Source organism: Calliphora vicina, chromosome 1, assembly GCF_958450345.1.
Source record: "Calliphora vicina chromosome 1, idCalVici1.1, whole genome shotgun sequence".
NCBI classification, from domain to species: domain Eukaryota; kingdom Metazoa; phylum Arthropoda; class Insecta; order Diptera; family Calliphoridae; genus Calliphora; species Calliphora vicina.
In genome coordinates this window covers 153,965,462-153,980,602 of record NC_088780.1, presented here as the reverse complement: position 1 = coordinate 153,980,602, position 15,141 = coordinate 153,965,462, and the positions used below count along the sequence as shown (strand labels likewise).

The window sequence follows — 15,141 nt, the reverse complement described above, 5'->3', positions numbered from 1 at the left end:
TGAAAATATGTACATGTATAGTACATTTAGATGTGTGTACATAAGTCTGTGGACACAAAATTTGCGGTTGAAAGACAACAATCCGCTTAAAGCATTTGGGTGGCAAATTGTTGCTACCACCTTGCTGTTGTTTTTTCCCTCTACCAACCATATACATACCAGAGCTGTAAATGAATCATTAATTTTTCAATTAATTCGCGAAACATTCATGCACTGAATTAGCAAATTTTGAATTAATTATTTTCACAAAAAAAAATTAATTAAATGAATTTGTCAAATGAATTGCAATTCGTTTCTAATTCAAATGAATATGTCAAAGTGAATTGCAATTCATTTGAATTTAATTAATTCAAATGAATTAGAAAATTTTCAACTCACTTTGATTGAAATTTGAATTGATTTTGTAAGTAAATTCTACAGTAAGCATTACTGTCGTTTTGTTAATCAACAAATTTTTTATGTAAAAGACAGCAAGCATTACTCTCGTTTTGTATATCACTTAGTATAGTCCAAAGACCGAAAATTCATAGATTTGAAATTCCCATAGGAATTGAATTTCCCCTATTTCTGCTCTTGAATTAAATTGATTGCAACTCATTTTTAATTTTATTTATTTGACTTGCAATTCATTGTTCTAATTCATTTAAATGAATTAAAGATCAATTCAAACGAATTGGAAATGAATTACAAATTGATTTGAATTTGAAACGAATTGCAATTCATCTTACAGATTCATTTGAATTGAAAAGGAATTGCAATTCATTTGAATTGGAAATGAATTGAAATTCATGCCTAATTCGTTTGAATTCATTCAAATTTCGTTCAATTCTTTTTTGTTCTGAAAAGAATTAATTCAAAATTTATCTAATTCGTAACGAATTAAAATCAAAAAAGAATGATTGATTTACAGCTCTGATACCTACATATATGTAAGTAAAAAAGAACGAATTTTTGTAGGTAGTAGTACAATAACAAGGTGGCATCAGACAAAATAGAGTCCAGAAATGTATATAACTTGTGTGTAATGTGTTTGAATGTGTTTACTTCCATATGTTTTTCTACGTTTTGTAGTTTTGGTTGTCTCTGCTATAAGTCTATAAGTCCTGGCCACAGGAGGGGTTTTTTTCCTGAATGATGAGAGCCCAATACACAACAACTATTGTGTTCAGTAATTACACTATTGTTGTTGAAGTAGTAAATACACACGCTGCCACATACACAAAGTCCTTTTAAATACTTTACTTGTGTAATGACATTTTGAAAGATTTTGTAAAGCAAAATAGAAGCACCCAAAGAAACTTTTCTACACATATAATAATAGTCGAGATAATAATTTTGATTTCTAAATATTATTTAAAAAAAAATAATATAATAATATTTATGAAATACTTAGGAGTTTAAAGTGGAAGTTTTGCTTTAAAAATAAGAAAATATTTTGAGTTTTATTTATAAAAAATGAGAACCAGTAAATATAATTTCTTTGATTTTGGCGTAGAATATTTTGGTAAGGAGCTGACCGGAAAAAAAACAAGTTGAGGGTTCATCAACTCGTACAAAATATAGTTGAAATTTCGGGCACCAAATTGTCTGGTCCGCTGTGTTATCAATAATAAAAATTTTGATTTTAATGTTTTTAAAACTCAATCAATCGAAAGAAGAACATTAACTACTCTATTTTATGTATGTATATCAAACAAAAAACAAAAATTTTGTGAAAATGAGCGAATAATTCACTTAATTGTGAATAAATTCTCATTTTGTTCCTAATACATGTGGCTTTGTGATATCTGAAAAATGTTTGCCGTTTTCGATTTTTCATGAGTTTTTTAAAACAAAAAAAAAAATTAGCTTTTTTCACGTAAAAATATTAATTGAAGTTAATTTTAATAATATCGGACTAGTTGTTTTTGAGTTATGACAACATAAGTAGAGAAATGTGTCAAAATATTGAAAATTTCGTGTGCTTATTAAGAATTATTTTTTGAGGAAAAAAAACCCTTACTAGTTTACTGAATTTCGTTGTGGCCGTACAAACACGGAAAATGCCAGTTGAGGTCTCTACACCTGAAACAATTGAAAAATTCACGATTTCACGGATTTAGCCCCGAGTGACTATCTTTTGTTTCCAAACCTGAAGAAAACCTGACTCCAACGATGAACACTTCTAACAAACAAATATATATTTTGAACCTCGACAAATCTTATTTTTTGGAAGGGATACACAAATTGGGGAAACGTTGGACAAAGTGTATTTAGCTCAAAGGGAACACTGTTGAAAAATAAAATTGTTTTTTATCCAAAAACCTGTATTTCATTGAAAAAGTCAGGGACTTATAGAACTGACCTCGTATTTTAGAGTCTATTTTGGTAATGATTAGGTATATCTTGGCCATTAATGAACCGATTTAGCCTATATTTCTGAGACATATTCAGTAAAGTTTTTCTCCTCTGCTCTGAATTTAAAGGGTGTCCCAAAATTCAAGATTTTAATTTGTCGTCAGTTTAAGATTAGTGAAAATGGAGCATTACACTAAAAAACATTTCTTATAGTCAATATTTTCTTATAAAACAAATGCATCAACAAAGTGTCACTGATCTGAATTTTGAGCTGGTGGCATCATTGGATCAAAGTTTACCAGTCGCTCGATATCGCAACATGGTAACTGAAGTATTTCTGCCTAAATTGGTTGATATTTATGTGGATGAAGACGGTGCCGCATGACATATAGCGCGTGAAACAATTCAATTACTGATTGAAAATTGGTACCCTAGATCATGTGATTTAACATCATTGGATCATTAAATACGTATTAACCCTCCGTTACTCGCAACTGATCTAGTTGATACAGGCAAAATTGTTTTATTGTAAATTTTTTTAAACACCCTAAGTTTTAAGCTATTTTTTGATAAAAATATATTTATTAGGGCGATCTTTTGTTATAATAACCGGTTAACCGGTTTTTTGGCAAAATATTAAAACGCCTAGAAATAAGAAGAGAAGTATTTTTTTATAGTTTATAGTTTAAAGATTTTAATGCACTAAAACTATAAAAACACACTTTTAGAAAAAACCGGTTATTCGAGGAGAAAAATCCGGTTTCTTCGATATTCGAAATGTGAGCTTTTCAAAAAAACCGAAACCGACTTAACCAAAAAAACCGGTTATAACCGGTAATTAAAAACCGGGCCGATCACACTAATACTTATACTGCAATTTTCTTTGTATTATTCTTTTTAATACTTTGAATTTAATATTGTTTGTATGTTTTCGAAATAAAAAGTGAAGAGATTATTTTCAAACGCGCCTTTCTTTTATTGCTATCAATTTGATACATTGCGACTATTCTCGATTGAAAGTGATTGCGACTAACGGAGGGTTAAATTAATATAATATTGAAAGTGACATTCGTCTTTTAAAAATTTAAAATCGATTAAATAATAACTGTGTTAAGAATGTTTAAATTTGAGGGCCTAAAAATATACTTTTTTCTATATTTTTTGCCTACTCAGCTAGGCATACAACCTGCACTAGGTAATTTTTGAGTGTTGCACAGTGTAATTAAATGCAGTTTTTTTTCTTTGCTCTATATTCATACTGCATGCCAATTTAGTTGGCGTCATTTATATTAATAATTAACTTCTGTTTTACACTAATTGTCAACTTTATTACATCCTTGTCAAAATACTATTAATTAAGACACATAAAATTAACAGTGATTAGGGTTAAATGGATTTTTATAACCAGCTACTATGTTAAATAATAAAATTTACATAGAAAAACTATTTAACAAAGTAGAGGCAATTAATACAAGTATGTAGTACAACATATAAAGGGTGATATTGCAAAATGCACGCAGTAGATTCTACGCACTTTTGAGAGTTTAAAAACCGCAAAGAAAAAGTAATGTAACAATTTATTGCCACCTTGAATGACAAGGAACATACACTACTGTGTACTGCCTTTCTTATTTATGTAACCTACCTCTCTCTCTCGTATTTCATAAATTTTATTTGTACAACTTTGAGTTTGGGTAATTTTCTGCGTCATTTAATTAAGCTGTTTCAACGCCTTGTTAAGAGGGATATAAATAAAACCGTATTAAAGGTTCAAATTGTAGGGTGATTTATAAATGTTTGTGTAAGTGAGTCTATGTGTATGGTAGCGAGAGAGAGATAGACAGTATTTAACTTATTATAAACATGTGCTCAGCTGTCTGTCAAAATATGTCTTTAATGACAAATAGCTGTCAAATTAATAGAGATAGAGGCAAACCAAATTAAGAAATATTTCATTGTAACTGGTGTTTAACAGGATTTATGTCGTAATATTTTATGTTTGTGTGGTTGATATGGTTAAGAAATTATAGGCGGAAGAAATTTGGTTTAGTTTAGCAAATAGGAATTAATTAATATTATGTTAGATTAAGAAAATTGTTTGTGAATTCTTTTTAGAATTAACTGGAATATAAATAAAATTATGTTTAAGAATTATTTGGTGTTTTACAGAGAAAAGTTTTAATATAAAAAAGAAAAATGGTAGACCTGGATTCATGCTTATTGTGGAGTAAACAGAAAAGATGTTTTTTTGTGAAAATATCGAATATTGTACCAACAAAGCGTCATATGCTGGAAGTTTTGATTTACTTCTTTAATTAAAAGCTTATGGTTCCATCGGTTTCAACGTGCGGTTCAAAAGTTGTGATGTTGACACGGAAGACAAAGATGGCCCAATCCAGCCATAAACATTTTGAAGACCAAGAATTGGAGGCATTACTCTATGAAGATTGTTTTAAAACTCAACAACAGCTTGCAAAATCATTGGAAGCTACGCAATTTCAAAACGTTTGCGAGCAGCAGGATTCAAGCAAAAGCAAGTGCTCAATATTGTAAGAAAAATATTTAATTTTTTTGGCGAAAAACTCATACTTCTGACATAACCTTTAATTTTATAATATTTTCTGAAAAAATAACTTTGGTTTTGGTTGGAAGTTTGGTTGAATGAACAAAAGAAAGGAGAAAAATTCAGCTGTTTACAATTTTGTTGTTGCTAAAGTTGAATGCGGCAATATTTTGAATAAAGAATCGGCTTAATTGAAGAAAAAAAATTTTTTTTGATATTTTGGAAATTTTGAATTTGGAAAATTTTATCTCAGATTCGAAATCAGCAATCTTGAATACTCCTGTATACCAATTTTCATGTAAATCAGAAAACATTTTAAAATTTAAGCCGCCATATTGGATTCGCCATTTTGAATTTGAAATATTCTACCTCAGATTCGAAATCAGCAATCTTGAATACTCCCGTATACCGATTTTCATACAAATCAGAAGTCATTTTAAAATTTACGCAGCCATATTGGATCCGCCATTTTGAATTTGAAAAATTTTACCTCAGATTCGAAATCAGAAACCTTAAAAACCCCCGTATACCGATTTTCACCCCCGTATACCGATTTTCATCTTGTTGTAAAATTACCTATAGTGCAGACCATCTCAGGCCACCTGTACCGTACGCAACTCATTCGTTGCGAGCATTTGCCGAAAAACACCGAGAGTATGCGCCCAGACATAAAACTGTATTATTCCATCATGACAACGCTAGGCCACATGTTGCAATACCTGTTAAAAAGTATTTAAAATGAAGTGCTTGTGAAGTTTTGCCTCACCCGCTTTATAGTCCAGACCGTGCACCGACCGTTTCGTTCGATGAAGAACGCTCTCTCTAGGATACGCTTTACTTTAGAATAGAGTGTCCGATATTGGCTTGATTCGTTCTTGGCAGTTCTTTCGGCTCGGAATCCTTACATTGCCAGAAAGATGAGGAAAGGTACATTTATATTGTACAAATGTTTCAAAATAAAAGCTAAAAATTTGAAAAATCACTAATTTTTAAGTCATAAACCACAATTTTTTTTTTAAATATTTTAATAATATTCCATATGTACTATAAAACATTGATACAATGTCTCTTCTTAAGTCTAAATTTCTTATTATCTATTTAAAAATAAATAAAATTTTATTTTTATTGTGTCAGGGGACCATGACGTTTTGTAATTCTGGCATCCAGTATAAAACAGGCCAATACTGTATCATCACTAGCATCTTTTATGGAAACTTGTACTTTAGCCGGTACTTCAGGTTGATATTCTGCTATGTCCAGCACCAAATGATAGGTGGCATCTTCACCCTCATCCATGGGACAATAGGCGCCAAACATTAAATTTTTACAAACATCTTTGCGTTCTGCAGACACCTCAAAGGGCATTCCTATACCCAAAGTAGTCATATCAACATCAGCTTTAATATCACTCATCGAATTTTTGGTAGACACAAACTGTACGGCTATATTTGTAGAAAAACCTCGCCACAATTCACAGGGCATTTCTGTGCACGAGTCCACTTGTACCGATAAAGGTTTTAACTCGCCATGGCCACCTAATTATTTAATAATTAATTATTAATAGTAAATTAATAACACTTTAAATTATGTTTAAAATTAAATTTATGGACTTACATTTTCTCACAGCTGTTTCGGCCCCAGTTAAATTCATGATACAGAATAATACGGTCAATACTTTAATGATTTTCAACATTTTGGATGTGTGTTTTTATAAATTGTTTTGAAAATGGGGTATGTTTTCAATTGCTTTCTGAATAACTATTGTTCTATTTAATTTTAATACACTCTTATTTATACCAAATTAGTATTTGTTTTCATTTTGGTACTACGTAGTTCAGGTGTACTTAATACGTCTTCTTAACCTTAATCTTATCGTTTAATGTCGGTAATCTTCAATGTTTTTTTTTTTTTTTTTTTTTTTTTTTTTGCAATTTTTGACCAATTTATTAATATTTTGCCATTTTAGGTAGTTTTTGTTGTTACGCATTAAAATATCGATTAAATTGTCTAAGTTGTTTAGCGTGTAGGTGGTTGTTAATTTGTACCATGAGTTTACAAAAAATAAAACATTTCCCAGTACTTAAGCACTGGTAATCGCAAGTTCTTGAGCACTTGCAATCTTTTTGTTATTCGTGGGAACGTAGAATATTATCTAGACTTTTAAATAGTTTAACACGTTTTATTGCTCAACGATTTATGTTTATATTCCTTCCGAAAATGCTTAGTTAATTTAAGTGGAATTTATATTTGTTTTTCATTTATAATTATTTTTTATACTTAAAATTACTGAAAGCCTAAATCAGTAATTCGAAAATGTCGAATTTTGTGCCAACACGTCTTACGAAGAAAGTGCCGCGATTGCTCACCAAAGCTTATGGTGAATGTGTTCCATCGGTTTCAACGTGCGAGTGATGGTTTTGTTCGGTTCAGAAGTGGCGATTTTGACACGGACGACAAAGATCGCCCAGGCCAGCCAAAAAGTTTGAATACCAAGAATTGGAGGCATTACTCCAATATTGTTGTCAAATTCAACAAGAGCTTGCAAAATCATTGGATGCTACTCAACCATATATTTCAGAACGTTTGCGAGCAGCCGGATTCATCCAAAAGCAGGGATATTGGGTACCATACAAATTGAAGCCGAGAGACCTTGAAGGACGATTTTGCATGTCCGAAATCATTACTTGATATTAAAAATGGATCCATTAGAATAACCCGAATCGATACCAAAGCCAAATATCAATGGCGTTAAGGTAATGCTCTGTATTTGGTGAAACCAAATGTGAGACTATTATGAGCTACTGAAATCTGGCCAGACCATCACAGGAAACCTGTACTGAACGTAACTGATTCGTTTGTAGCGAGGATTGGTCGAAACATGATCAGAAACTGCGGCCTCAAATGAAACCGTAATATTCCATAGTGACATCGATCGGTCACATGTTGCTATACCTGTTAAAAACTATTTAGAAAGAGGAGGTTGGGAAGTTTTGCCTCACCCGCCGTATAGTTCAGACCTTGTCCCGTCCTATTACTATTTGTTTCGGTCGTTGCAGAACGCTCTCTCTCTCTGGGATAAGCTTAATTTTGGAACAGAGCATCTGAAATTGGTTTGATTCGTTATTGGCCTCATGAGCAGTTCTTTTGTCTCGGAATCCATATGTTGGCAGAAAGATTGGAAAAGGTCATAGATAACAATGGCAAATACCTTGGATAAATTTATATTGTTCAAGTTTTCTAAATAAAAGGTAAAAATTTGAAAAAATCTCGCATTTTTTAATCATACATACTGTGATTCGTTAAGTGCATATTATACCCTTCACCTTCGTGAGAAGGGCATATATAAGTTTGTCATTCCGTTTGTAATTTCTACAGTTTTCATTTCCGACCCTATAAAGTATATATATTCTGGATCCTTATAGATAGCGGAGTCGATTAAGCCATGTCCGTCTGTCTGTCTGTCTGTTGAAATCATTAATATAGACAATATGGATATCTAATGATAGATATTTCAAAGTCCATTGCAACGATGTAGATAAGGCTATAGTAAGTTGGACCTACAATGGGTCAAAATCGGGAAAAATATTTTTTAACCCGAATTTTTTTTTCATCAAAAAAATTTTATTGTCATAAATTTTTTATCAAAAAAAAAAAAAAAAATTAAAAAAAAAATTTTTAAAAAAATTAAAAAAAAAAATTGGAAAAACAATTAAAAGAAAAAAATTAAATTTTGTTTACCTAAAAATATTTTAAAAAAATTTATTTTAAAGTATAATTTGGTGAAGGGTATATAAGATTCGGCACAGCCGAATATAGCTCTCTTACTTGTTTTTCATTTGTCTTCTTATTTTTATTAAGTATTCTTTGACAATTCAACTCATACCGCAACTACGTTTTTCAATTTATTCAGCTGTATTAGAAATCAGCGTTCTGTGGTGCACAACATCGACCTTAAGAGCACACCAGCTAATTTCGTATTCCAGATCTATCATTAGACCGCTAAGATCTGTTTTTTTTCAATAACCCAGCTATGATTTAAGACTTGCAAGGCAACATTGACACATAATTCGCGTGATACCGGTAGCAATGCTTTAAAGAGTGATCGAAAATTGGACGACTCACAGAATAGTTGTGCACAACATTTAAAAAGTAAATAACAGAGGTTGTTCTTTCGGGTCATATTTTAGTATTTTATTTAAAATTAATCAAAATAAACTTTAAATTAATCACCCTTTACTAATCTCAAAACATTAAAACAAACTTAAAAACTAACATTTATATTAGTTTAAAATAATTTGATATCAAACACGATTCTAAAGTCTAAACAGAGGTTTAAGTTTATAATATTAATAACTGTTTGATAAATGGTGTTTTCGCAACATTATATCAAATGATTCTCCAACCTAAAAATAAATTAAATGTAAGAGAAAATATTTGAAAAATAGTTCTTCAGTTAGATATTAAAACTAGTTTGAAATCAAGAAAAAAATTGTGTTTTCCTGGTTTGATATCAAATGTATGCTCAAACTAAGCTTAAACCTAAAATTAAGTATATTTCATATGTAGTTCGACATTAGCACATTTTCCATATTTTTTTATGAGTATATTATTACTGCTCCGAAGTTATTTGAGATTAAAAATTCCAAAAAAAATTAAATGCATTAGAGAATATATGACATTTGAGAAGGAGCATGATTTCAAATCATTCTCAATTTGAAAACATACCTTCCTTTTTGTTGGGTTTTTGTTCTTCTAACATTTGACCAAATGTTTGACAAGGTAACAACAACAGGCAAATGAAATTCCCTAGAGATATATTTTACATTTTATTAAATTCGATATTCCTGTGAAAATTGTTTTTTTTAACTGTAAATTTCTTTTAAAACATTTTTTAAATCCCTTATCAATATAAAACAGCCAATACCAGGTACTCTATCATATTTAATCTACAATCAATATAAAATATATATTTAAAACTAAATTTTTAAAGCATATAATTAGGCTGAACATTATTGAACAATAAAAAAAACCTAACCAACCCAATTTTCTTAAATAAAAAATCTACACTTTACTTGACACTTTTAACAAATTTATGTAAACAAGATTTGTTTTTTATTTAACAAAACATTAACATCAATTTATATGCGAAATTGGAAAAAAAATTTTCATTCAGACAACTACAACAACAAACACTTGACTTGGTTGGCAACATTGTAAACCAACCAACCAGCCACCACCATTATGTTGCAAGGGTTTAATATTTTAAACATTTGTCTTTATACCCTCAATATTTTGTCAATATTTATGCATTTTATTAAAAATCCTGCCACTTGAGTTGAGTTTGTTTCATAATATTTCATCAATATTATTATGTATTTTGGCATATTTTAAGAATCTAAATAAACACACAACTTGAACTACATAATTCAACTGTTTTATATGCAAATTAGCCTAAATTGTCATTTAACGAATTTGTTACCAAAATTAAATCTTTTACAGAAAATTGATTCTGTCATGTAAGTTTGTACTAGGGTTGTGGGTTGCCATTCGAATAATCGAGGAAAAAAATTATTCTTTATTCGAATGAATAAAAATTTTCAATTTAGTATAAAAAATTATTCGAGTAATGTACAATTATTAATCGAATAAATTTATCGAATAAAATTTAAAAAATTGTAAACAAATGCTCGCCATGATTTTGCAGTTTCTTGGTGATTTTAACAATAATCTTCAATGCTCCAATTCTTGGTCTTCAAACTTTTTTGACTGTCTTCCGTGTCAAAATCAACACTTCTGAACCGAACAAACCATCTGTCGCACATTGAAGCCGATGGAACACATTCAACATAAGCTTAGGTGAGTAATTGGTGTGCTTCATGCATTTTTATATATGGAGTTTGACATTGGAAACAATGAGAGAGTGGTCTTGAATGTCAAACTCCATATATAAAAAAAATAATGAATTCGCTGGTATTTTCCTGAATTCGCCACCGACACCACCTTGTATATAAATTCGCCTAGGTTTTGCTTGTCTGCAGATACACCCAGAGTCTCTGGCGGGAATTGAACCCGCAACTCTCAGATTAATAGTTCAGCACACTATCGACTGGTCTATCGGTGTACCCAATTAAAGAAGTAAAGCTAAACTTCCCGCATATGACGCTTTGTTGGTACAAAATTCCACATTTTCGAAGCAAAAATAAACTTTGTTGTTTATTCTATAATGTTCAATCGATCACTTCGAAAATAAAAAAAATTATGAATTTTTATTCGATTAAAATAAAACTTGAATAATTTACAACCCTAGTTTGTACATTACAAGCATATTTACGCACATATTTCTTTAATAATGAGAAAATGATTTTTTGTATTTTTTTTATTTTTTTTTTTGTAAACTCCCAGTTTTTAGTAGAGAATTTTGTAAGCTAATTTACATATTTTAATTATAAACATTTTAAGATTTTTGTTTTGGGTATGTGGAAAGAACTGTTCGAATTTTTTCACGCATCATAAACCTTTCAGTAATTATATATTTCTAACAACAATCCTTGTTACTCAATATTTTATTGCAACATCAAAAATTCCTATTAAATATGAATAATTAATGTATAATAATTTAATAATCAAAATACTTGAATAGTTAAAAGTGCGTAAATAAATTAATTAATCTAAATAATATAGTAAGAGTATAAAAATTGCTGCACTAAGCGTGATGATGCTGTCTATGTTGTAAAAGTAATGAAACATATTGGCAATTAAACTTAAACAAAATTAAATAAAGTAAAAAACACTGTGCATAGAACAATGTGTTTTTTTATTATTTCCTTCTCAAGTTTATGTAACACTTTAAATTTTATTTCAAAATACAAAAAGTTAAATTTCTATACACAACCTGCCACATAAAATCTATATTATGACGGCAAAAAGAAAACATGAATTTTTCATTCACTTAATTGTGTGTACAAAGTCTAACATGTAGTAGCAGAATATTAATTAATTATAGTTACAAAATTATTTCGTAAATTTTTCTACACAAACATTTTGCAGTCGTTGACGTGTATTTTTTATTTTTTGTGCACCACAAAAATACAAACAGAATAGAATTTTCGCATGACAAGTTATGCAAATTATGAGCACAATCAAAGAAATATTCAAACTGACCAAGTAGAGGTTTTTTTGTTTGGGTTTTAGTTTATTTATTTTGAAGTTTTAGTTCTTTCTACCTCAAGGTTATAATATTTTTTTTCTTCAATATTTTTTCACCTAGTTTGTGTTTTTTACCCATAATAGTTATATACAACATACTACATGTTAAAAGAAACCGAAAAACATTATTAAAATAATTATGGTTGAGTGAATCAAAATTTTACTATTTTTTTAGGTTAGGTTATCTTCAATATTAACCCTTGTCCAAACAACCAGCTAAAACTTTGGTTACCTTTTACTTTAATATTTATATTAAGTTACGGTGACACATGACAAATATCTGACGAAAAAGGCGAAACCATCAAATTAAATATATTGGGTGTATGACCTAAAAATGCGGGTTTTACAATAGATGGCGTATCAACAAAAGCTTGCAAAATCACTGGGAGCTACTCAAGCAGCAATTTCAAAACGTTTGCAAGCAACAGCATTCATCCAAAAGCAGGGAAATGGGTACCATACGAATTGAAGCTGAGAGTAGAGATGCCAAATGGGGAATCCCGTTAACGAAAATCCCGGGGTTTTCGGGATTTCTTAAACCCCGAAGCCCGGGACTTTTTAATTTTAAAACCCGGGAAATCATTTAATGTTGCTAGCAACATTTTTTTTACATAAATTTAAATTGTACAAGAAATTTAGTATCTACATATTGTTTTGAATTTTTCGATACGTCAGCTTATTTGATCACGAATGCGGAAATTTGGCGCTAGAGGTATGACATCCTGTATCTCATTATTACCACATGTTAGGCTTGAATCGATTCAACGATTTAATAAGAGTATACTACATTAAGTATACCTGTGTATACTCATTATAGCTCTTAATATTTGTGTAATTCAAGTTATGTTTAATTGAGACAAAATTTGTTTCATAAAACTTTTGATATATAATACAAGGGTTAAGAAAATACTATTTTTAATTGTTTCATTTAAACACAAAGGTAAAAGAGAAGAAATATAATGAAAGCAATGTCCTAAAAAAAGGACAATCGTTTCACACGTGGCTAAACATTTTCATATAAAATATCATTTCCCACCCAACCCTTCGATCTGTGTAAACAAACGCAATACTCTGCCGCACACACAAAGAGTTGTCAACTGACCATTACTAGATCAAAACTAAACAAATAAAAAAAACAAGTAACGGGTTACAAATATTGCATGACACTTAAACAAACATGCGTTAATAATTACCGTTGTTTTTCCAAATAACTGAGTGAGCGAGTGAATGAGTGTGAGATGTGATGTGGTCTACAACATAAAACCCAAGTATTCTCACACCTTTTGACACATGAAAACACTCCCTGGAGCCATAGAGTAAAAAACCGTTACTACCAGCATTTTAATTGTATATGTATGTATGCATGGCAGTGTGTGTTGATGTTTTTGATAGCAATTCGTTGTTGTTCTTGTTCCTGGTGTCATGTAATTAAGTTGTCATTGTTTTCTACTTATGAACAGCATAAAAGGCCAGCATTGTCTGTAATTGTATGTCTTTATGCCTTTGGAATGTCCTTTAAGTCTCCACCTGTTGACATTTACTAAAAGAGCCAATAAATAACAACAACATAAATACTTCATACAAATAACACGCCTTTTACTCATTACTCCATAAATGCCTTCATTAATCTTCTCATTCTTTGTTCTCTTTCATACTGATTTACTGTCAGTGTTTTCTTCATAATTAATATTCATATTGTCTGTGATTTAACAACATGATAAAATTCAAACATTATTAAATTGTAAATTTAATTGTTGACACACAACCATTTAACCCCAGCCATCCATTTAAAATCAATTACAATTAGCTAGCAGTCATAGCGGGGTTGGATACTCATATTGTAATTGATCACTTTTTGATTTAAGTTTAAGGAGAAGAAATTTCTTTAAAATTAATATGTAGTAAAACGTAGATAACTAGTGTAAATTTAGGTACGATATTTTGAAAAATTGTCTCTATTTCGCAATGTAGTTCCAAAATTTTGTGGAACTAAACTAAATTTTCCTTGATAAATAAATCCAACCGGAAACATACTGTACGGGGATGGAAAATTAAATGTTTGGTATTAAAATAAGGCCCTAATTTTGTAAATCGCGTCACCAAAGTGATATTTATGTGAAAAGCAAAATCAAAATTTCAAAAATTTTAAAAAGTTGTTTTTGTTTTATATACAAATTCTGAACAGAACAAACGCTCCAAAATTCAAGCCTTTCATAATTTGAAAATTTATTATATAAAAAAAAAAAAATTTTTTAAAATTTTTGAAATTTTGTTTTTGCTTTCCACATAGTAAATATCACTTTGGTGACGTGATTTACAAAATTAGGGCTTAATAATCAAATAGTCGCCCTAAAATTTGAATTTTAAATTATTTTCATACTAGTTTCTTGTTGTGGAAAGAATTTAGTGGACAACATTTGATGCTATTTCTATAACAAATTCGACAAAAATCCTAACTGCTGGAATTGCGCGATTCATAGTTTTAGAAGCATATTTTCCAATAAAAAATGCACGAAAATCCGACCACTAATCATCAGGTTCATGCAAAATCTACAGATTATTTTAATTACATATAAAATGTTTCGAATTTGATTTCGAATTTTCGAACATAATATTGCATTGTCACCAGTTCTAATCATGAATTGCAAATTTCAGCATATTTGGGCTATATATAATTATAAATGTTGACCTAAACAAACATTGCAATTCAAGTTAACGAAAAGGTTTTAAAAAATAAAATTTTTCTCAATTTTTCGAGCATAAAACACCCTTAAATAACATGCTTTTCTAAAGTGAAAAAATGTCCCAGATTTTATAAATTAAAACGAATTTTGTGGTTTTGGCCTTTTTTAAATAAAAAAGAGCTTCGTTGATTATTTTTAAATAAAAACCGAGAAGATCATCCAGAACGAATCAAGCCAATATCGGATAGTATGTACCACAGTGAAGCGTATCCCAGGTAGAGCGTTCTGCATCGATCGAAACAAATAATAGCCGGACGGGCCGCAACCTGGACTATAAGATTGGAGATGCAA

General features: G+C 30.1%; 1 protein-coding gene across 1 annotated transcript; it reads right to left on the bottom strand.

Moving 5' to 3' along the window:
* Positions 1-5,971: 5,971 nt before the first annotated feature.
* Positions 5,972-6,649, bottom strand: LOC135959254 (NPC intracellular cholesterol transporter 2-like). Its single transcript, XM_065510376.1, has 2 exons — positions 6,515-6,649; positions 5,972-6,435 (listed from the first exon to the last, which is right to left on the bottom strand). Exons 1-2 carry the CDS (start codon positions 6,591-6,593, stop codon positions 6,023-6,025), a joined length of 492 nt encoding a protein of 163 aa, XP_065366448.1. The 5' UTR covers positions 6,594-6,649; the 3' UTR covers positions 5,972-6,022.
* Between the last annotated feature and the right edge of the window lie 8,492 nt (positions 6,650-15,141).